The sequence below is a fragment of the Doryrhamphus excisus genome, linkage group LG4 (genome assembly GCF_037039965.1).
Source record: "Doryrhamphus excisus strain RoL-2023G ecotype Guam linkage group LG4, RoL_Dexc_Guam_v1.1, whole genome shotgun sequence".
Classification (NCBI taxonomy): Eukaryota; Metazoa; Chordata; class Actinopteri; order Syngnathiformes; family Syngnathidae; genus Doryrhamphus; species Doryrhamphus excisus.
The window spans coordinates 10066813-10089973 of record NC_136360.1 but is presented as its reverse complement, the minus strand read 5'-3'; the positions used below and the strand labels follow the sequence as shown (position 1 = coordinate 10089973).

General features: G+C 41.6%; 1 protein-coding gene across 1 annotated transcript; it reads right to left on the bottom strand.

The window, feature by feature from the left end:
• Positions 1-10999: 10999 nt before the first annotated feature.
• On the bottom strand, positions 11000-20446 carry LOC131129844 (histamine H3 receptor). The gene is made up of 3 exons (XM_058073746.2): positions 19966-20446; positions 19479-19645; positions 11000-13163 (listed from the first exon to the last, which is right to left on the bottom strand). The coding sequence occupies exons 1-3, from the start codon at positions 20195-20197 to the stop codon at positions 12306-12308; spliced, it is 1257 nt and encodes a 418-aa protein (XP_057929729.2). The 5' UTR covers positions 20198-20446; the 3' UTR covers positions 11000-12305.
• Positions 20447-23161: the final 2715 nt, after the last annotated feature.

Here is a 23161-nt window from a genome sequence, read left to right as displayed (position 1 = left end):
AAATAATATTTGATTACATTTTTAATATAATCCAATATTGGCAAAGATAACTATAATCTGATAGAAAGTCATTTTTATGAAACATTATCTTAAATGTTCTATCCTTTTAAACTACAAATTATGCTAAATATTTCAATATTATTTTAGATGAATGAAACAAGAAATTAATAAAATTGTATTTTATTCAGTAACTTCAAATAGAAATTAAGTATTACGTACAATGGGCAAAAACAATAATAAAATAATTGGGTACAATTATTAAATATAATTATAAATATTATTATGGGCGGCATGGCGGTTGAGTGGTTAGTCGAGTCGAGCTCCTCACAGCTAGGAGACCAGGGTTCAATTCCACCCTCAGCTATCTCTGTGTGGAGTTTGCATGTTCTCCCCGTGCATGTGTGGGTTTTCTCCGGGTACTCCGGTTTCCTCCCACATTCCAAAAACATGCTAGGTTAATTGATGACTCCAAATTGTCCATAGGTATGAATGTGAGTGTGAATGGTTGTTTGTCTATATGTGCCCTGTGATTGGCTGGCCACCAGTCCAGGGTGTACCCCGCCTCTCACCCGAAGACAGCTGGGATAGGCTCCAGCACCCCGCGACCTTCGTGAGGAAAAAGCGGTAGAAAATGAATGAATGAATAAATATTATTATATTATTTTTACATATATATATATATATACATATATATATTTTTTATAACTAAATGGATCACAAGGTGTTCCCAGGCCAGGGAGGCATCCTAACCAGATGCCCAATCCACCTCATCTGGCTCTTCTCAATGCGGAAGAGTAGAGGTTCAATTCCATGTCTCTACAGGATGACAGTGCTTCTCATCCACACGGTCCTCATCCACCCCCGGAGCCCTGCCACCGAGGAGCCTAGTGTGGAGTCCCCAGGCACTACTTCCTCATTGGAAGACTTGTCGATGGGATTGAGGAGGTCTTTGAAGTATTCCGTTCACCGATCCACAATATGTCGAGTTGAGGTCAGCAGCACATCCTCATGCTGTTGGCTGTGCACTGCTTCCCCCTCCTGAGACGTCGGATGTTGGTCCAGAATCTCTTCAAAGTCGTCCGATAGTCGTTCTCCATGGCTTCTCTAAACTCCTCCTCTGTACAAGTTTTTGCTTCAGTGACTGCCAAAGTCGCGAACCGCCTGGCTTGCCGGTACCTGTCAGCTGTCTCCAAAGTCCCAAGAGCCAAAAAGGCCCGATAGGACTACTTCTTCAGCTTGACGAAATCCCTCACCACTGGTGTCCACCAACAGGTTCTGGAATTACCGCCACCTCACGGCCACAGTCCGATCAGCCATCTCAACAATGGAGGCAGGGAACATGGCCCATTCGGAACATGACTCCCTCGAAACATGGTTGAAGCTCTGGTGGTGGTGCCGAGGGACAAGAATTGTCGCCCCGGCCCGTCGCCTCTCACTGCTGACAATGCCCCTCTCAAGATGACAAAGATCGAACCGGCAACCCCCCCCCCCCCCCCCCACCTACAACCTGTTTGTCATGGGTGACCCTACAAGGGGCATAAAAGCTTAGCTCCTAGGATCAAATGGAATGGGACATGCAAATTCCTCCACAACGGTACGGCGGTAGCTCGAAAATTGCTTCATAGACTGTTATTTGCATTCAATATTATTAGAAATATCATTATTATATATTTTTTCAAACAAATATTTAAATATTCCATATGAATTTTAGATATTAAACAAGGGATTGGTAATTGACTCAAGTAAAAGTTTTAAATATTATCAACACCGGATAAAATAGTGGTCAAAGTATTTTTGTAGACATTTTTTATGCTGTATAATAATAATATATAATAATATAATAATATAATCTCTTTTCCACTTGTTGTTCTAACATCAACACAAGGAGACTTTAGTCTGAGTGCCATTTAAGACTTTTGTCCACATGCTAACTTGGTTTTCTGGTAATCAAAAGTGATATGTTCAGGGTGAAGACTTCATCAAAATGCATCTTGAAGATGTAAAAAATATATTTTTCTTAGGTGAAATCCCACAAAATGGCAACATTGTGTGAAAAAGTGGTATTTACGGGGAGAAAATTGGTAGGAAATGAAATAATAAGTCCATGGATCATGTACACAGTATGAGGCTTTGTTGGTGCCCTGTTTGTCATTGCTTATTATTCATATCTCCATGCTCCCTGGATGCTTCAGTGTGATTTTTGTGGAATGGGAAGGCAACGGAAAGCCCGGCAGGAGCATTGAGACAATGACATTAGAGCAGCGCTCTGCCCATTCAACTTTATCTCCCCGTAAATTGTCTTGTGACTGCAGAGTGACTTCCAGTGGACTGAAAAAGGCTCAGGTGTTGTTGAGCACCATGGCGGCAGAAAGTCATTTTTCTGGACAAAATAATGATATCGGGAGGGGTGCGGATTGATTGATAAAATTTGAGGCTTTTGTCCTTCAAATCCTCTGGAAATCTTTTTGTCTGCTGTTGGCTTCTGTATTTTTAAAGACTTTTTTTTATCTGGAGTAAATTGCCCTGCTGCACATGTTTTCTTTTGTATTAAGAGTTGATCTGTTTTATGTGCAGTATAATAAACTATTGAAATTACAAGGAGCAGCTACATCGACCACAAGGCACACTTGTCGTCAGCAGTTAGCTTTTTGCTAACAGAACCTGTCTATCTTGTTAAATTAAGAGTCTTGAAAGTTTTACTTCACAAAGCTAAGCATCAACAGAAATTGTCTATGTTATGAATTTTGTTCCAAAATAAACGTTAGATGACAATTTTAGCGCAAGATTTAAAGCTAAGACATTCTAAATGCTAACAGAACCTTCCTATTTTGCAAAATGACTCACAAAACATAAACAAGGTTTGATGATTTAGGTTAAAGTACTAAGCGACTCTAACCGCCGAGCCCGCCATGGTGTGGTGGGTAGCGTTCTGGACTTTAGAGCGGTTCCAATCTCCAGTAGTCAGCATCATCGGTGTTCGTCAGGAAGGGCATACGTAATTTAAAGGGCTCAAGCCAAAAATCAGTATGCGGATCAAATAGATCCGCTTTGGCGACTCCATAATCAGGAAAAAGCCGAAAGTAAAACAAACAAACAGCTAAGCTACTCTAACTGCAGTTGTCTATTTGATAAAAATGAGTCTCTAAATAAACACGCCGGGACAGTTCTACCTCACAAGGCTAGCTATTGCATGCTAACCACATAAATTGTCAGCCTTATATATTTTGTCCTAAAATAGATGTAGTCACATATCGGCTTTTCTTGCCGCATTTTAGACAGCGTGACAAGAGCAGACTTTTACATTTACAGTCGTTTACTCACTTGCTTGGCCTTCATCTTATCCTTTATCACAATCTTCGGCACACTTGTTATCGACCGGCTCCAAACAGTTAAGACCACTCCGTCACACATACAGACATCATGTGACACGATGGGGGGGCGGGGGGGGCTAAGCTAGGCAAAACGACATTTGACCTGAAGTGCCTCGGACATGCTCCCACAGTCATGTAGAAGACAAGTTGCATCATTCTTCCTGGCAGCCTTCATTAAACTGTTCAAATCATTTCCTGTTTTGACTGTGGTCATAGCTTATTTGCTCCAGTTAGATGCCGTCGGCTGTGTCTAATTTAAGGGTCGGGTTTGCAGCCAAATAGGCCAATGGAAAAAAAAAACACCGTTTGATGATTTTAGCTCAAGAAGATAAGCTAAAGTTGAGAGACACTAACGGCGCTTGTACGGTAAGCTAAGCTAACTCTTGTACAACACTTTGTTATATTAAAAGTGTCTATGAAAATAAACACTATTTGACGTTTTTAGTTTGAAAGGCTGAGCTAAAGTATGCTAAAGGTTTACAAACATCAAACAGTTTGATTATTTGGCATGTGTTATGGCAAACAACAGCGTTAGCGCAGACTAGCAAGTAACCAAACATGACAGCCGTCTGGGCTGGCCTGCCGACACTCTCGGGTCACCGTGGCAACAACAGAACAGCAATTGTGCTTATTACCGGCTGAGTGAGGCATATGGATGTCTTTTGAAGGGGCCATTTTAAGGTCAAAGTGTTGTTTTGTTTTATCTTATTGTTTGGGTGTTTGCAGAATAAGCCGCTCAACAACAACAAAAGAAGGTCACATCTGCGTTTTGTCTTCTCATGGAATGCGATTGATACCAGCAATTATACCACTGTCAGTGAGCTTGTTATCACAACGTGAAGGGGATGCATCTGATTTTCTTTTTTTTTTTTTTTTGCCCATTTCCTGATGTCTCTCCCACAGCGCACTGAAACAATGTCAGTCCTCGCAGGCAGCAATTTATTTTCTATTTGCAAGTCCACCTGCGTCTCCGCACAGGTCACCTTAAACATACTCTATTCATCACACCCTCTCAACACCTTTTAGGAAATGCCCCCATATTGACTTTGTCACTTTCTTTTTATAGCACGTTGTACTACTCAATAACTGTGTTATTTACACACTAACGTATGGACTTTGACAGCTTTGTTGTCTCCGGAGTCCGCGGGGACACATTTGAATCTGTTGAAAGAAAAGCATTTTCACTTTTGAGCAGTTGTTTGTCAGCTTTTAGAAGTGTTTGCACATTGTAAGAGAACTAAAGCTGACATTAGATGTCTCTTCAGTGAGAACTGCAAGTGAGCAGTTAAAACTGTTAGGTATGAAAAACTCTAGTCTGTAAATAAAGAACAGTTTACAACGTACGAATGATAGACCATATGAACGTCATTGGACTATTAAAATCCCACTGGTCACCAGTTGGCTGGCAACTAGTCCATGGTGTACCCCGCCTCTTGCCCAAAGCCGAGACCAGACCAAGGACCAGAGCCGTTTACTTCCTGTTTGTGCCAAGAGTAGGGGATGGTAGCAAGAAAGCTCACAAAGAAAAAGGTCAGTATGTTAACATAAAGATAGGACATAGATTTTTGGTACACATCATATTTAAGATGTCTAGTATTGATATATACATTTGCAATTACACAACTTTGTTTCATGTGGTCATAGAACTCACTGGCAACAATAGCGACCAGTGGAATAACCCATTGTATCTACATGCTAATACGCATATGCTAACTGTTCTACCTTAGTTTCTGCTGCTATGTAAGTTTCTAATTTAACGCATTAGGACACACACACACCCCAACACACAGACCTCCCCACCCCCACTCCCAACCCACACACACCACTTTGATATAATATAATGAGGATATAATGGCCTTGATGATATAATGGCCTCAGTTCATGGGGCTGACCAAGATCACCAATGACCCATTTTTTAAGGTTAGACTCATCTTCAATGAGCTTAATCATTCATACAAAATCATGCCATTTCAGGAACGGCTGCTTCACCTTCACCATATTGTGGATTGCACACTCTCATCCCAGAGAGAGGCTTGGATCAGGGACCCAGCGTTATCATAGTTTTGGTTGTAAGTTCTTCCATGACAACCTTTTTACAACTCTTACTCTCATGGATGAGATAACAAATAGAGGATATGGGAGCTCTTGAACCAGTTGGCAGAACCCCCTGTTTGACGTTCCATTCACACCACTGAATGCCTTCATGAAGTTAGCCAGGGAAACCTCTGCAAATGAGATTAATTCATTGGAAAGACAATAACGTCACAGTGGCAACAAACATGGATGAAAAATACCAGAGATGGAACAGGCATCAGCACGCCTTTGACAATGTCCCAACAATCCAAATGCCTCACATGAGTGGTGTAGACCATTGCATTGTCTATCAACAGTGTCTTGTAAATGGCCGTCCATTTTACAAAGCTGTTACTGGAGGGACCATCAACCTGCTCACCTTCCCAGCAACGGTTTGGAACGAAACCACTGAGCCAAGGAAGGAGATATCTGCTGTGCTACCACTGAAGATCAGGTAATATGACATAACTTCCTACTGGCCATTTAACATGATGCACCGGTTCCAGAGATGTTGAACACAGTGATAGATGAGAAGTTAAATTAAGTTTGTAGGATTTACAGAAAGTGTGCAATAATTATCCAGTATTACAAGCATTTTTCCTACTGACTTTCGATCACCAGCCAAACCACCCGAGACAAGCAGACAAAAAAAAGGGACTAAAGCACGATCGTGCCCGCTGTCTTGTTAAAAACACCACTTGTTTTATGAAACAAGTTAAAGATTGCAATGTGCATACTGCAACGTATTGAGATATTTTAGCCATACATGCAAAATGTGTACCTAATGTTGTGGCCAGTCAATGCAGCAAGTGTACTCGCTTCATATTCATATCTGGCAAAAATGTATTATCCAAGATGGATACTCGTTTATAATTTATAATCCGGCTCATCCCTAATCCTTATGTTCGAACACAGTGTCTTTATGGACAAACTGTGTTTCGCACAGGTAGGTCGGTAGGTAGGTAGGTAGACTTTATTCCTTTATTCATCCCCATGGGGAAATTCGGATGTCACACAGATGTCCAATAACATCACACTGCATGGGTTCAGATCAGGGAGGCTGTTCCTCCAAATCAAACCCCTCCAGGTCACACTGTCATTGCCCACATGGCCGTTGAAGTCTCCCATTAGAACTACAAAATCACCAGCCCGGTATTCTGAATTACCATTTGGCGTGTATGAAGAAAATGACAATCAGCAACCTTTCCCTAGCCCGACGGCATGGGGAAGTGACTCTCTCGTTCACTGGGGATCATTCAGGGGGCTATTGGGCTATCTCCCCTGCAACAACTTCAAAGTAGAACAAGGTCCATCTCCTCTTGAAGAGTTTGGTTCCAGAACCCAAACTGTGGGTCGAGGTGGGTCAGACTATGTTTAGTCAGAACATCTCAAAACTCTCACACAAGCTTGTGCTCTGTATTGACTGGCCACACCATTAGGTAAACCTGTGCAGTGGCTGCATCGAACACCTGTATGGCTATGGTCAAATATTACACCGTCTCAATATGCTGCAATATGCATGACGCAATCTTAAACTTGTTTCGTACACCGCACGTTTCACAAGAGAGCTGTGTCACTTGGAAGACTGTGCCTTTTGAGAAAAAAACAGTGAACAAGGCGGACAGATTATTTCCCCGTTTGCCATCATTGCATGTTTGCATGGATCACCAACTTCACACAGATCATTAAAAACGTAATTAAATAATACGTCTTACAGATCACTTACACACATACACAGTACACATATAGCAGGGAAATAAATATAGAAACTTCTGATCATTCCATGTCAATTTCAGACTGAAAATAACATTTCCTCTTAAACCACACCCACCTCTGGTTTATGCCCCGCCCACTCTGAGTACAGATATGGATACAGATAATTTAGATGGTTGAGCAGATCCAGGTATGGCGTACTCGCTCATCCCGAGTAGCGATTCACAGAGGAGTCTATTATGTGTCAAGGTCTATATTCTTTTTGGACAATTTAAAACATTTACTTGTTCATTACTTAAAAATTGAAAAGTAAGTCTGCTGAATGTACGTATGAACGTATGTAATTTTAACCTTTTTTCTTTGCTACTAACAAATATAAAACAGAAATGTAGTCTACAGCCTATTTAAGATAGCTAGCCTGCTAAATGTCACATATTGTGTCGTTGTTGAAGACAAAATATACTCTTTCCAAGCATCTTTTGTAGTCAGTCTTGTCTTTATTTTTTCTTTGGCTACTTACACGGACACACATTCATCGCCAAGTTACAAAGTAGTCAAGTGCTGTTTTGTGGGGGCGTTAGAAACAAGTCAAGTCTTCGAATATTATAAGTACTGTATTGAAAGAACACAACTATTTAACATTTAGTTAGCATAGGTATATATTTTCTTTTTTGTACAAAAAACGTTGCCCCCTAGTAACGTTTGTTATTGTGCTGTACATTTGGAGCGTCGCCAAGGAGACAACAGCCTTGTTAAGTGCAGATTTTTAGCGTTGGCGGGTTTCACCTCGGCCAACTTTTCACATCAAACCAGAAAACATCACTATGGCTGAAAGGAAATAAAGACAGACATTCATTATTGAGAAAACAAAAAATGAGCCATTCACTTTCTTTTGAGCTCTTCAGTGTTTAACACTCCACATTCATCATTATATTGCTGTCTGGTGACAAGCTCCCATGTGTTCTTTCCTTACGGGTCACGCAGTATTCCATACTGCGAAGACAAATTGTGCCATCCGTTGGGGATACTAAAAATGTAAAACATCTCAGACAGAATTATTGTCATCACTTAATTTGACATACACAGTGGTTGGAAGGCTTAAAGCACAGGGAGATTGTCTGTGAACGTTCGCATGCATTTCCACAACAAATATCATGAAGACACTTTCACCGACAGCGATTGTATCTTTTTTTTTTACTTTGAGTGTGCTGTCAGAGTCCCACGATTTTACCTCTGCCAAGGTGCTTGAGTTTATTTGTTCTCTCTCTTACACATTTAGCCTCGATTTCTAGATAAATCTTGTGTAAACTAATGCTCTAATGTTTTTTTCAAAACAATATAAATTACAGTGGAACCTCAAAATTCTGATGTGCATAAAGTTGTACAAGACCCAGTTTTTGATGGAGAAAAAAAACATATCCAGTGTTTCTACAAGACTGCAATGTGTGTACTGTATGGCGTACGGTTGCATCATCTAATGACAACAATAATTAGCCGTGACGAAAAACACGGATGAGATTTTTAAAATCACTGTGTTTGTGTGTGGACTGGATTTTGGTTTGTGTCATAACACATTCTTTAACATCAGAACATGAAGTCATTGACTTACGGGTCCTGGTTTCATTTTGGGATCGCGCCTCGTAGCATGCACAGAGGATTAAAAAAACATTCATGATGTTTACTGGGCCCTATGTAAGTGTGTGCTGATTTTAAAGGGGACCTATTATGCAAATTTGTCGTCCCTTTGTATTGAGTTCTGGACTCGATAACCAGCACAGAAAGCTTTGTAGATCTTCCAGAATCTGCACCTTTTCCAACTGTATTTCCATGTTTTAATTTATTCCACCCACGTCTCCAGGCACGCCCACTCCGCTTCTGGTCTTGTGCCGATAGCTGCGGAACACAACTTAATAGGAGTTGATAAATCATACACGAGTTGTTAATAAACTGTGATTTATCTTTTCAAAATGTCTACTTTTAACATACAGCCATTTGTGTTGTATCCAGAACCGATCCAGAAGGAAAGAGATTACTTCAAGATGTCTCTCAATGTTAAGTAGCTTCAGCATTTTAGCATCTGTAACAGTATAAGTAACATGTAATGTGATCAATACACAGTGTTTCAAAAAGACCCACTCATAGTGGTGGGAAAAGGCTATTAGCGATCCCTGTATGCACACGCTATAATGCTACACAGACAATCGCTTTTGTTCCATTACTTACACAAAATAACACGGTTAGGACAGTGATTGTTATATATTGCTTGCTCTTCTGACTCTCCGACATGACCAAGTGATCTTGGAAAGGTGCCAGGCTTCAGCAACAGTTTGTCGGCTAGTCCAGCTGCATACCAGCCCACGTTCACAAAACAGTCCAGTGTGAAATGTCGTTGACAGATTAAAATCTTTTTCATTTGCTGGTAGGGATTCATACACCCGAATAAACACATTAGCGGAACTTGGGGGAGGGCAAAGAGTGTATCTCACCTACAGTGCATGCCCATATAAGGAAGCCCGCCTATGTGTGACATCACAAACCTTCAGATGTACATGGCCGTCTGAATCCAAGCGTTTTGAGTCATCCCAAATTTCTTTCAGGGCTCACTTCCAAATGAGCAAACCTCATCATCTGAAACTTTGGCATTGTTTAACATGAGAATACATTATTCTAACTACATTTATAGGTCAGAAAAGTGGAAAAAGCATAATAGGTCCCCTTTAAAAGATCCCTGACATGATTAATTAACTTTGTTTAAACATCGTACATTGTTTAAGCAAAGTACGCATAAATACACGCAATTATGTACTTCCTTGTTCCATTTGTGAAAGTGAATGTTATATTAAATATGGCATTTATAGTTCATGGCGAGAGCCACGATGAACAGACCCACAGCTCAGCCTCATTCCCGGAAGTGATGTCTTCGGGGCAACACCCCTCATTTAAAGCAGAGTAAACAAATGCTTCTCAAGGTAGATCGTTGACTTGGTTCAATATATATATTTTTTTTTTATAAAAATAGTTGTCATGCCAATATGTTGTGTTGCTGCTGGATGTTGACAGATACTGAGTGATACTATAAGATTGTTTTCTTTTCCAAGAAGGTTTAATAAAATGATGGACAAAGCAAGTGCAGAGAACGAGAGACAGTTGGACGCTCACCCCGAGTTATGTTCTTTGCAGTGATGATTTTATGACCACTGCTATAAAGGAACACCATTACGAGAAGCATTTGGCTTGAAGTTAAGTATAAACAAAGTTGGCGCCAAAGAGTAAGTCATGTCTTGTTTACATAATGTCTTCTAAACACTATTCCACCATGGCTACAAGGCGGCAAAGCATTATTCTTCTTCCGTAAACATTTTTTGACAGCAACATGTTTACTGTGGGGGGAGTGGCAGGGGCGATGGCGGCGAACATTCATCCTTGATGTACGGGCACATATAAAGCCTATAAAACAGGATACAAACCCCTTTACGTTAATCAAGAAAACAATTTAAAACAATAATTCAAGCATGAGCAACCTCAGCATCTTTAGTCTTAAGTTCATGCTCTGCAAGTTCTCTGTTTCATCTCCAAATGTTTCTTCCTCCCTGAAAACTATTAACACATCGCTCAAATCTGCTATAATCACTGTAGACATTTTCTGTCTCGTACACCGCCATGTTTGTTGACCTGAGCGATATTACTCCGATGATGGCACTTCTGGGAATGAGGCTGAACTGCGAGGGATAGTTGGCGCAATTAGCCATTAATGCAATTTTCGCAAAAGAAAGACGTTTTGGAGGGCTCTGGACGCTTGGTTTTACAGAATTTTTTTTACCGTTTTTTTTTTTTTTTTCCAAAACACTGATATCTACTGACATCAATGCAAACCGGACTTCGTTATATGGGCTGCAGATTGCACTCAGTAAACATGGACCTAAGTATCTGGAAGTCCTCAGGAGCACTTGGGAGTATGACCAATCACAGCGGAGTGGGTGTACCTTGAGGAGGACGGGTTGTGGAGTAAATGAAACAGACTTTTTGTGTAAGAAGCAGAAAGTCCATTGAAAAACTGCATAAAGAAGTGCAGAATCTGGACAATTTGCACAATAGGTCGCCTTTAAGCAAAGTTGATGAATCATGTCAGGGTCCTTTTAAATATGCAAACATCATTTTACATTGAATATGTCACTCTATACACATAGAGTGTCCATATGTCCATATACACATATACACAGATGTGTTATAACGTGTGACCATGTCAGTTGTGGTATGTGCGTATATGTGGTGAGGTAAGAAGAAAAAGGTAGTGCCAGACCATCAGAAATAAATGTATGCATGGGAAACAGTGGTATCTAAAGATATACAAAAAACATTGAGGTAAAACTGTTAGCATAATGCAAAATGTATGCAATTTTCTTTGGTTTTTTTATTTTTTTTTTGTGACTCTGCCACAGAAAGTGAAAAAATCCAATCTGAAGAGCGTCACCTCACAGGCGGATGCAGTAAATCTAAGCATCTAAGTTGAGTAAGCAATGTAGCGTTTTGAAGTATTACTATACAGTGGGTAATTTCTGTTTTCTCCTTGAATGACAGGCAGCGGGACGGACCAGGTCTCCCTTAAACATTAATGTCCACATCATCGAAGGGTGAGTAGTTTTATTTCGTTTTAATTATGTCTGTGTTAACGTGTTTATTTTTCTGCTCGTCTAACAAATAAAAATGTTGACATGTTACTTAAAACTGCCTGTGCAGTTAATTAATAACATAAAAATCTTGTTAGTGACAGTTTTACCCTCGACTCCATTGATGCATTTGACCATGATGATTATTTCATTATTTATTGAGGGAAAATGGCCTTTAATTCTGAATTCTGTCCTAGATGATAATATGTTTGACCTATGGGGGTTCCACTGTAAGACTGTTGGACCTGATGGCGGGTCCAGCAGATAAGTAGTGCAAATACGTGATTCCTTTCAGCCTTGGCAGAGGTATGCACCCATTCTGTTTCTTTGTTGGATTACATAATACCATCAAAGTGTGCTTTGAGCATCCTCGCGTTCCTATTTTTTGGATGGAAGAACAAGAAGGTTTTTTTCTTTGTTTTTTTTTTTTTACACAGTTTGTCAGTTTTTGCATTGGTCAAGTTTACAAGTGCATATGGTCTTAACAAGACTGCACCTCGATCTGAGGCTGGATGGATTGTCTCTTGGGACACAGGATCTTGGAGAAAGCCCTTCGGAAGCTGCTGTGGCACAGCGGGTACAAGAACGGGTTGATGGCCGAGTTGAGCCACAGCAGCCAGAACGTGATGTCGTACCAATAGTCGGCCACGCAGGTGCCACTACATGCGGCACGGATGATCATCAAGAGGGTGTAAGGCGCCCAGCAAATCCCAAAAGTGCACACAATGACGGCCAATGACTTGGCGACCTTGATGTCTCGAGAGAGGCGGGATCCTTGCACCCGGCGGCCCGGCGCCACCATGGACGGTGACGACTGGAAGAGCCTGGAGTTCCTTCTACCCGGGGAGAGCTTCTCCCTCTGAGCCACTACCTGACTCGTCTGGGGGTTTCCGCTGGAGGAAGGCGAGAGGACATCGTCGTCCTCGATGACGGCAGATATGGCAGTGGGCTCGCTGCAAGACACTTTACGCGTCTTGACAAAAAACACAGACCAGGCAACGCCTTCTCGCTGCCTCTTGCAGCTCTTGGGTGGCTTGGGGGCATCCTCGGGGCAGACCGCCAGGCTCTTGTTGCGCCGATGGATGTTCAAGTAGATGCTCAGGTTGAAGAAGGCCACCGACACAAAAGGGGTGAAGAACTCGAAGGTGGAGGCGCAGAGGAGGAAGTACCAGGTGAAGTAGAATTCAGCATAGCACTCGTGGGCCGGCACCACGCTCTGGCCCACTAGCGCCTCCCAGAAGATGATGGCAGGGCCGTAGAGGAGGAAGGCAAGTGCCCACACGGCCACCATCTTCAACACAGCCTGTCGGGTCATGTTGCGCTGTGCTCTGTATTTCACCTGTGTCACAACAGAGGCACAGGGGTGACTTACACACACACAAACACACACACACACACACACACAGTAAATTACATTCTAGCAGCTGGCGTCCACACAAAGTGACACTGAGTGGCACGTTCAAATTAGCTCCTGTTGGTATTGTGCTGCCACCAAGCAGAAGAATGATGCCGTAAATAAAAAGCCACTCACCATGCTCTTATTGCATGCCACAAGGAGGAAGAGGAGGTGGGAGAGGCATGGCATGTCATGGCCAGTGTGTGCGCGGGTGGGGGGGTATTTTTGGCTGGGGAGGGGGGCGGTGGGCCACTGTCAAGCTGCAAGTTACATTCAGTGATGTGACACAAGAGTTTGAAAGAGACATCTGCTTTCCCCGGATGCATACGCTGCTTCCTTCATCGGCATCATCATCATCATGGCCTGTCAATCATTGCCACATCTCTTCTCAGCCTCAAGAGCGCCCCCCGCTTTAATTGTTTCCTTGTACTTGTTGGCATTCAGACCATCACCGCTGCTAATGCACAAAAAGCACTTTGAGATTTTATTTTATTATTTTAGTATAATTTTTTTTTTTTATAATAAGTCCACTAGTAGCGGCACGGCGGTTGAGTGGTTAGCGCGCAGACCTCACAGCTAGGAGACCAGGGTTCAATTCCACCCTCGGCCATCTGTGTGTGGAGTTTGCATGTTCTCCCTGTGCATGCGTGGGTTTTCTCCGGGTACTCCGGTTCCCTCCCACATTCCAAAAACATGCTAGGTTAATTGGTGACTCCAAGGTATGAATGTGAGTGTGAATGGTTGTTTGTCTATATGTGCCCTGTGATTGGCTGGCCACCAGTCCAGGGTGTACCCCGCCTCTCGCCCGAAGACAGCTGGGATAGGCTCCAGCACCCCCAGCGACCCTCGTGAGGAAAAAGCGGTAGAAAATGAATGAATGAATGAATGAATGAAAGTCCACTAGTACTTGATGTTGAATTTTTTTTTTGGGGGGGGGGGGGGGTAAAGTGTTAAAGTGTTTGGGGTTTATTAATGAAATGTACATTAGTGGAACCCGTTTATATCGACACTCAAGCCGACATAACCAAAATCAAAACCAAAGCTGAAACTATCCATTATTTGGTTTAATGGTTTCATTTTATGCTAATTTTATTGCACATTTATTTGTGACTTTGTCCAGAGACTAAATAAAAATGGGTGATAATAGAAACATTTTTAAACCTGCGGCAGTGTCTTTATTAGGGGTGCAACGATACACAAAATTTCAGTTCGATTTGGTTTGACATGTTTGTTACAGTTCAGCTACTTTTTAGATACAAAAACATTACCTTGACTTTTTAAAATACATTTTATTGAAATTCCCAACATTTTTCTCACCTTAACAGTTATAGTACCCCATACTCCTGAGGTCCTACCTACAGGATTCCTTGAGGAACATGGTTAAATGAATCAACAAAAGTCTCCAAGTCCACAAAATAGTAGTTCACAAACACATGTAGACTGGTTTGGGCAAACTCCCATGCACACTCAAGGGCCCTGCAGACACTGGAGAGTTGGTCCACAGTTCCACGACCAGGACAAAAACCACACTGCTCCTCCTTAATCTGAAATTCAACTATGTGGCAGATCCTCCTCTCCAGAATCTATGAATAGACATTCCCAGGAAGGCGACAAGTGTGATCCCACGATAGTTGGAACACACCCTCCAGTCCCTCTTCTTAAAAAGGGATACCACCAGAGGGCGGTATCCAGAGGGACCAACCATGATGTCCATGTGATGCTGCAGAGTCATGTCAACCAAGACAGCATCCAGGGCCTTAAGGAACTCTGGACCAGGTCTTATCCACCCTCAGGGGGAGGAGCTTGCGCCAGAGATTACTGCTTCCTCATTGGAAGATGTGTCGGTGGAACATGGCCCACATGGCCCATGACTGAAATACACTGCCTTCCTTGGAAATTGGTCAAAGCTCTCCTGAAACTCCTTCTGATGGGGGACTCTGCCAGACATTGGCAGCAGACCCCCACAATGTGTTTGGGCTTGCCAGGTCTGACCAGCATCCTACCCAACTATCAGAGCCAACACACCACCAGATGGTGATTGGTTGACAGGTCCGCCCCTCTCTGTCCAAAACATGTGCCTGTAAGTCCAAAGACACGGTAACAAAGTCGATCATTGCACGGCGGCCCAGGGTGTCCTGGTGCCAAGTGCACACGTGGCACCGTTACAGTTGAACATGTGGTTCGTGATTGACAATCTTTGACAAACACTGACTGTCCAATCACAAAGCAAGGCTCTGCTTCAGATTACTGCTGCCAATGTGAGCGTTGGCACCAACGCCCTTTGCCCAGGCAAGGGAAGCCTTGGTCCATATACTGTATGTTGCTTGTCATGGGGGTCTATTTGAGTTTTGTTTTTTGTTTTTTTACATTACTGATTTATGATTTGTTTGGTATGTGTAGACATGCATGGTCTTTCGCAGGATGTCTTCCATGGCAGCGATGCATCATTTTGAAATACAAAAATCCATAGAAAAAGCAAATAATGAATTGTTTTATGGGGCTGCACGGCGGTTGAGTGGTTAGCGCGCAGACCTCACAGCTAGGAGACCAGGGTTCAATTCCACCCTCGGCCATCTCTGTGTGGAGTTTGCATGTTCTCCCCGTGCATGTGTGGGCTTTCCCCGGGTACTCCGGTTTCCTCCCACATTCCAAAAACATGCTAGGTTAATTGGCGACTCCAAATTGTTCATAGGTATGAATGTGAGTGTGAATGTGCCCTGTGATTGGCTGCCGACCAGTCCAGGGTCGCCTCTCGCCGTACCCCGCCTCTCGCCCGAAGACAGCTGGGATAGGCTTCAACACCCCCCGCGACCCTCGTGAGGAAAAGCGGTAGAAAATGAATGAATGAATGAATTGTTTTATGTTTTAAGTTTTAAGTTTGTGCAACACCCGCAAAAGGCTAAAAAAATCACAGCACATCATAGCAATCCCAAACAAGTATGCCCCCAGTCCCCTAATCTGATTTAGTAAATCAGCAGTGAGGTGATTTTGTCATTGAAAATCTTGCATAAAAAAAAAAAAGAAATCCAGTGTTTTAGGATAAAAGTAAGTAAAATTATATTTTGGAATGCATTATTATATATTAAATATATTATTTACTAATTAGTTTTCTCTTTTGAGTTCCAAGCATTAAACGATATGAATGCCATCACATTGACTGTAGAATACATACATGTTTGGCATTAACGTGCCTTAGCCACCACTAGATGTGTCCAATTTCTGGAGGAATTGATGCTTGCCAGCACAATGCCACACAATTAATGATATTAGTGGCTTCTCACCATTCTGCACTTTCAGTATAATTATCTACAATCCTATACATTTTGACACTGATGCAACACTGACACCAGAACATGTTATTTTTCATTCAGATAAAAAAAGATTTAAAAAAACACTAAAAAAGCCCAAATGTAGGCCAACTCCCTGTCAGAGAGAGCAGCTGGTGACTGAAATGAATATTAAAAGCACCTTAAATATTCGAAATCTAAAGCATCACACATCCGCAAATCAACACAAAGAATGCTGTTTGGTATTCATGTGCAGCGTACCATTCCTCACAAAAAATAAAAATAAATAAAAAACTCAAGGTTGCACAAGAGATCGTTTTATGTCTCTCGCTGCAGTATGCTTCACTTTGGCGTTAAAATGTGTCATGAATGCCTAATGCAGGCCCGTGCAGTGTTAAATCAAGATATAATTACCTTTAAAAAATCCATTTGAAAGACCCTTCAAGCAAGCTTTCATGCAATCCCCAATCAGACATCATTTTGACGATCAGAAATCTCTACATCTTATATCGTTATATCTTTTTTTCTGTTTCCATATTTCTGCAGGAAGTGTTGTATGACCTCTGAGAGTTGCATCATTGCAGGAGTGCTACCACTGAATTCCTTTCATTCACACACACACACACACACACACACACCACACAGCACATTCAAGTGTGTCAGCGTTCGCGTCGCCAATCTCATCCCAACATGCGAATTAAAGAGACGCCTCGCCTGCACGCTGTCACGCAGGCAAATACACACGTGTAAAAAAGATAAAAGAGTTTAAAAAAAAATTTAAAAAAAAAAAAGACTGTGAACTTCAGAGTTCATCCATTCACATGTGAGAGGGCTACTTCCTGGTTGACAAAGCCTGACATAAGGTGATAGGACTGTACCATTTTTGTAATTAACGGGTGCAGACTCAAATTACAAAAATGTATCTTTTATAAAGTGGAAAAAAGTGGTGTTTGTTGTAAGGCATATTCATGGTTCATGAAGGGTGACCGTACCATTTTCGATTCTAGAAGGGTGGGAGCAAAAAGAGCAAAAACTCAAAGAGCAAAAATTGCACTTAAAAAGGTTTTTTTAAATCCTAATTTGGATTTGTTGTCCATTGTATATTAGCAGGCTGCTTTCTGGTTCACAAAAGATGACGTAACACCCTACCAGTTAGAATTCTGGGCGAGGGGGAAATGTTACATTTCCATGACATTGTGCAGTGCCACATTTGTCCCACTTTGGGGCTGCGGCTCAAATTTGGGCCTCAGGCCACCGATAGGGCCGTAAAAAACTTTTGAGTTTTGCACCAGTGGGCTGCGAGGGCCGTGGGACTGCGTAGTAGGTTATCAACTGAAGACACCAGAGATAGGCTAGCCGCTATGCTACTGTATGTTACCCATGTTACCCAGTTACAGTGCAGCTTCCGACCACGTGGTGGCGGTAATGTGTCAGTTGTTTAACAAGCTCACAGAAGATCAGAAGAAGACATTCAACGACATTCAACTAGCAATGGAGAAGTTTTTAAAACGAAAAAATCAAGACATCTTGTTCTGCCATGCAAAAATGAAGACCGCTGAAGCAATTGTTAAATTAATTTGCTGATTATAAGGTTATTTGCACTTCATTTAAATTTTATTTACAATTTATTTATTTCATTTTAAATATTATTTTGAATGTATTTTTTAACTGATTGATTTTATTGATTTTTATTCTAACTCCCTTTTATGTTCAAAGTAAAATCTAAATATTGGTCTTTTTTTAATTACTAAGCCTGACTTAAGCCTTCACATTTTTTCTTGCTTGATTTGTTCCATGAATTATTAGCAAAAGTTAAGACAGGTTTAATCTTTGTCCTTCTTTGTCATCACAAATCTTTGTGATGATCACATTTCATCATGTCATGTCATTCATTATTCATTAAACTTTATTCCGATTTAATAGCTTTATAGCAGATTTTATTCAGATTTGAGTGGATTTGATTTATTAGTGGAAACAAATTAATGAGATGAATTAAATCTATACAGCGTTAATATTTAATGGGCCCGGGCGACTCTACACTGAAAAAATCGGGCCTCAATGTCAAAAAGGTATAAGAACCCCTGGGTTAGACGAGTAACGTATTTTACTGCACGTTTTGCAGACTCCCATTCAAGAGGAGTCAGACTCCATCGACACCACTTTTATCAAAGTTGAAGTTAAAAGTTGTTATCAAATTCTTAGAAAGTTTTTATGTATTGTACCATTAACTGGGCTTCACTTCTTATTACACTTTGCGGGCAATTAAATATGACCAAAAAAGGTCAAGATGTGTGAGGTGGATCTTTGAGGCAAATCACCTTCGCTACTTTTATTCAGGCTGAAGTTAATTTTACACTTGTATGACAATAAAAATGTGAAAAAAAGTCAATACGCGTGACACAAATCATATCCCCACGTTTGTTTTAGTGTTTTGTATGTTTTAGTGTTGTTAGTGGTTAACTTCTTTTTACACTTGTATGGCAATTACACATGTGAGAAAGTAATATGCGTGAAGTACTGCAACAACAATCCTATTCACATTATGCCTTTGTGATTAAAGTCAAGACTGAGCAGGGTTTTTTTGCTTTATATAATGGTTAACTTCTTTTTACACTTGCACAGCAATTGTACATTTCTAAAAATTTGTGTTTTCTTTTTTTTTACGTTGTAACATTAACAGTACTTGACTCCTTTTTACACTTAAGATGTAAAATTACCTGTGCAGTTAGTTTGGTGAGGGTTCAAACCTTTTTGGTGAGTCATGACATTTGGAACGGATTATTTGTATTGCCATTATTCCCTGCTCCACTGTTTTCCCGTTGTTCTGAGATGTGGTCCACTATAAAGAGGGACGACTTGAGGAGGTGAAAATTTGCTGCACACTGCAGACCGTCCGTGACAGTGTCCATCAAAAGTCAGTGTTTTTACATATGTAGATGTTTTTTTTCTCCCTAGATCTTTCTGTACTCACAGCTCTGGTGACTGACAGGAAGCGGTCATAACTGATGAGGACGATGTTGAAGACAGAGGCGGTGCAGAGCAGGTAGTCCATGACCAGCCACACCTTGCAGAGACCCTTACCCAACATCCACCTGCCCGTCAGGTTGTACGGAATGTACACCGGGATGCAGAAGGCACCTGCGGGTGGGAAAAGAACACATCAGGGATGAGGTGGGTATGCAATCTGATTCCCTGCAGTGGTTTGATTAAGGGGGTGGAGGGGGGAGTCACAGAAAAAAGGGTGTGAATCTCTGCACACACACACAAAAAAAAAAACATAAGCCGGCATCTATTTTTGGAAGATCTTTTGCCCAGCGCATGTTGATTGGAAGGTAATTGTAATGCAGTCAAGTGCTCTTGGTTGGCAGGGAGGAACAAAAGACTTTGCGGTGAGGGGGGGTGGGGGGTGGGGGGCAAAAATCCCAAAATGTGAGCTGGAGAGACAAAGACGCACTCACCCACTAGGAAATCAGATATGGCCAGATTGAGAAAGAAGTAGTTGCTCTGAGTTCTCAAGGTTTTATCCACAATAAAAGCCATGATGACCAGCGCATTGCCCGCCACCACTGTGACCACCAGTGTCACCATCAGCACCGACACCATCAGCGCCAGGTAGCCCGGGAGCACCGTGCCCGTCTCGGACACTGCCGGGGTCAAGTTGCCGCTGGAGTTAGACTCCAACACGCCCATTGTTAGTGGGACGCCCCAAGCATCGTGGACGTGTGTGGCGCACCAGGAGGAAACCAAAAAAAAAGACGCCCAGCAAGTTCAATGACGCGCCAGGGCGACGCGCTTCTCTTGACTCAGCTTCTTAAATCTGGTGAAGGACCCGCGCCTTAGACGCTCCTCCATCATTTAGGACTTTGTTTAAGTTTGAGGAATGAAAAAAAAATAAAAAAAAGAAACCTCATGCACACTGGAGCTCTCTCCTGAGTGGTGTGCGCCGTCAATGAGTGTGCGCATAAGGTGGGAGCGCACGCTTCTTTTGGCTTCTGTCAATTCACACACACATTTTTACTACGAGGCTCTACGTCCGGTTAAACCTTCACAGTAAAAGTCGCCCCACAACCTGTGCACCAAGGTCACAGGTGAATGGCAGATGGACGTAGTATCATATTGTATTTATGCTTTGCAGTCCATGGAGTATGAAGAACTCATAAAGTACATCACCGCATTGTGAGTGTCCTCCCTGGAGATGCTTCTCTTCACCTGCTTGCTGCTGATTTGACCCTCTTCTTCTCTGCATTGCAGTTTTGGTGAGTAACAAGCATGCTTTGTTGCAGAGATGTTCAACTAAAATTGTTCTGGGTGGGGGCACATTGTCAGAAAGCTAAGGACGTCTCTGTTATGGAGATGGAGAGATATTTTATTCATCAACTCCAGCAACTTGATAAAATAAATATATAATAAAAATATGTACATGCAAGAGTCAAACATGTAGTAAAGAAATAATAAAATGAAGTAACTGGGTAGACTCCATCATATATGATATCACCATAAGTGAAGTCATATATTAAAAAAGAGGCAATTTGCAGAGTCAAAGATGTTCTATACAACCAAACATACAAATTCAACAATTGTGCTCACCCTTTTCCACCCCATCCGCCCTACAGCCACTTCATGAATTAGGTGCGTCCTTTCAAACAACATCAAACATGAAATAAAATACACTGTACTGCTGCATGGCCTGCTGCCCGCTTTTATTTTGAAGGAAGCAAAGAATCCGGTGTCTGCAGCCTCTCTTCTCTTTGTCCTCATCAAGGCTGCAGTGTGCAATCAGAGAAGCCTGAAGAGGTTTTGTCCCTCCACATGAACTTGTGTGAGCTGCAGGCAGCCAGCAGCATCCAGCATCTTGATTCAGGGTCAGCCACGTAATAGATGTGATGACCCACCGTTAGGCTTCACATCAGGTGAATGATGATTAATAATGGGATTTATTTGCTGTGACAATAAGGATTGGAATACATGTAATGTAAGTACATTACAATAACAGCAAACACTGCTTTGTCTTCAGGATATACAATGTTTCATTTTAAATTGGGAGATTTTAAATTTAAAGCTCCCCCCCAATCCAAGTATTTGATGACGATTTTTGAAATACACAAGCATCTGTGAAAAATATGTAAATCCCCTTTAAAGACTTGTCATATTGGCTTCACAAGGTATGCCTATAGCATCTGGTAACCTTAATAACACAAACGGCCTCCTTTTTGCATGCATGGTGTATTTTTAGTGCGTATATATATATAGTCAATCATATATATATATATATATATATATATATATCAGGGCTGTCAATCATAATAATAAAATAGTATTGCATTTTGTCCATAGTTAACTCAGAATTAATCGCATATAGAAATACTATAATAATAGATAGGGGAAATCTCTGTGGTAAACGATTCGATTTGCAACTGCATATATAACAATAAAGGGATATAATTTCGGAACTATGGGCCATTATTTAAAACAATAATAAGTCATGAGGTGGCATGCTGAACTTCCACGAGCATGTGAGGGTGACACCAAATCACACCTACGAGTCACATGACCTAAAGGACCTAAAGGAGGGAAAATGCCTGATTGGGCTAAATTAGTACAGTTTAACAGAGGGGTTTACTCGCTATTAGACATTAACGGTTGTGTTATTATGAGGAGACTGCAAATCTACACTGTTATCAAAGCTGTACACTGACTTATTTTAGAAATATTATTTGCAGAAATGTGAGGGATGTACTCACTTTTGTGACATACCGATACATACGAGATGGGTGGCCCTAAGATTTGAGTCATTTTTCACACAATGTGGATTTGAATTCAACCGTCTGATGAGCTTGTTGTTTTGGTGATGCGCTTGACCCGTTTGATTTTCTAATTCTGCCATCTAATGTTGTCTTGACTTTCTGTCTGGGAGGCTAATTTATCCACCCACCTGCTTCTTGTCAGGTCATTAGTTCCAACTGTGTATTCCAGTCCTGGCTAGTCTTAAGGTCTCCATCGGATATTTGTGTGGAATACAAACATCATGGACTTTGTCATTGGTGGGCCAAGGGTGCTTCGGTGCTTCGGTGCATGCGTGCACACCAAAAATAATGTTTTTTAAATTTTTTGACATGTCTTAGCACTGTCTTTTTATCTTTTATGCTCCTTTCCCTTCCTCTGCTTTTTATTTTCTGCCCCACTCGTGTCTCTCTCAAGAGGGAAACTCGGTGGCCAATAAACAAACCTCGCAGCTCACACTGATTGACGCAGACAGCGCTGAAGGCAGATAGGGCCATGTGGAGGCCCCCCTGCCCCCAGGGGGGGTTCCTACATTGTTGTTTCATAATTGCATCGCAAATGCCCATTGTTGTTGTTTCTGTTGTCGTTTTGTTGTCGTACTACATGTATTAGCACTTGGTGCACGCGCTCTCTCAGATGGGGCCCCAGGTAAAAAATTAGAAAAATCTAAAATCAGACTAACTGAAATAAAGTGTGGCATTATATCAAAACAACAAAAAGAATTCATGTATGTATGCATTAAAGCCCATATAAAAATAGATAGGGTGTACCTGCATACTATATTGTGGATCCTTGTAGGTAGGCTGAATGTGGGTGAATATTTTGAGTGAACATACCACTTTAGCCTTGTGTGTACCTGCAGGAGTACTTAGT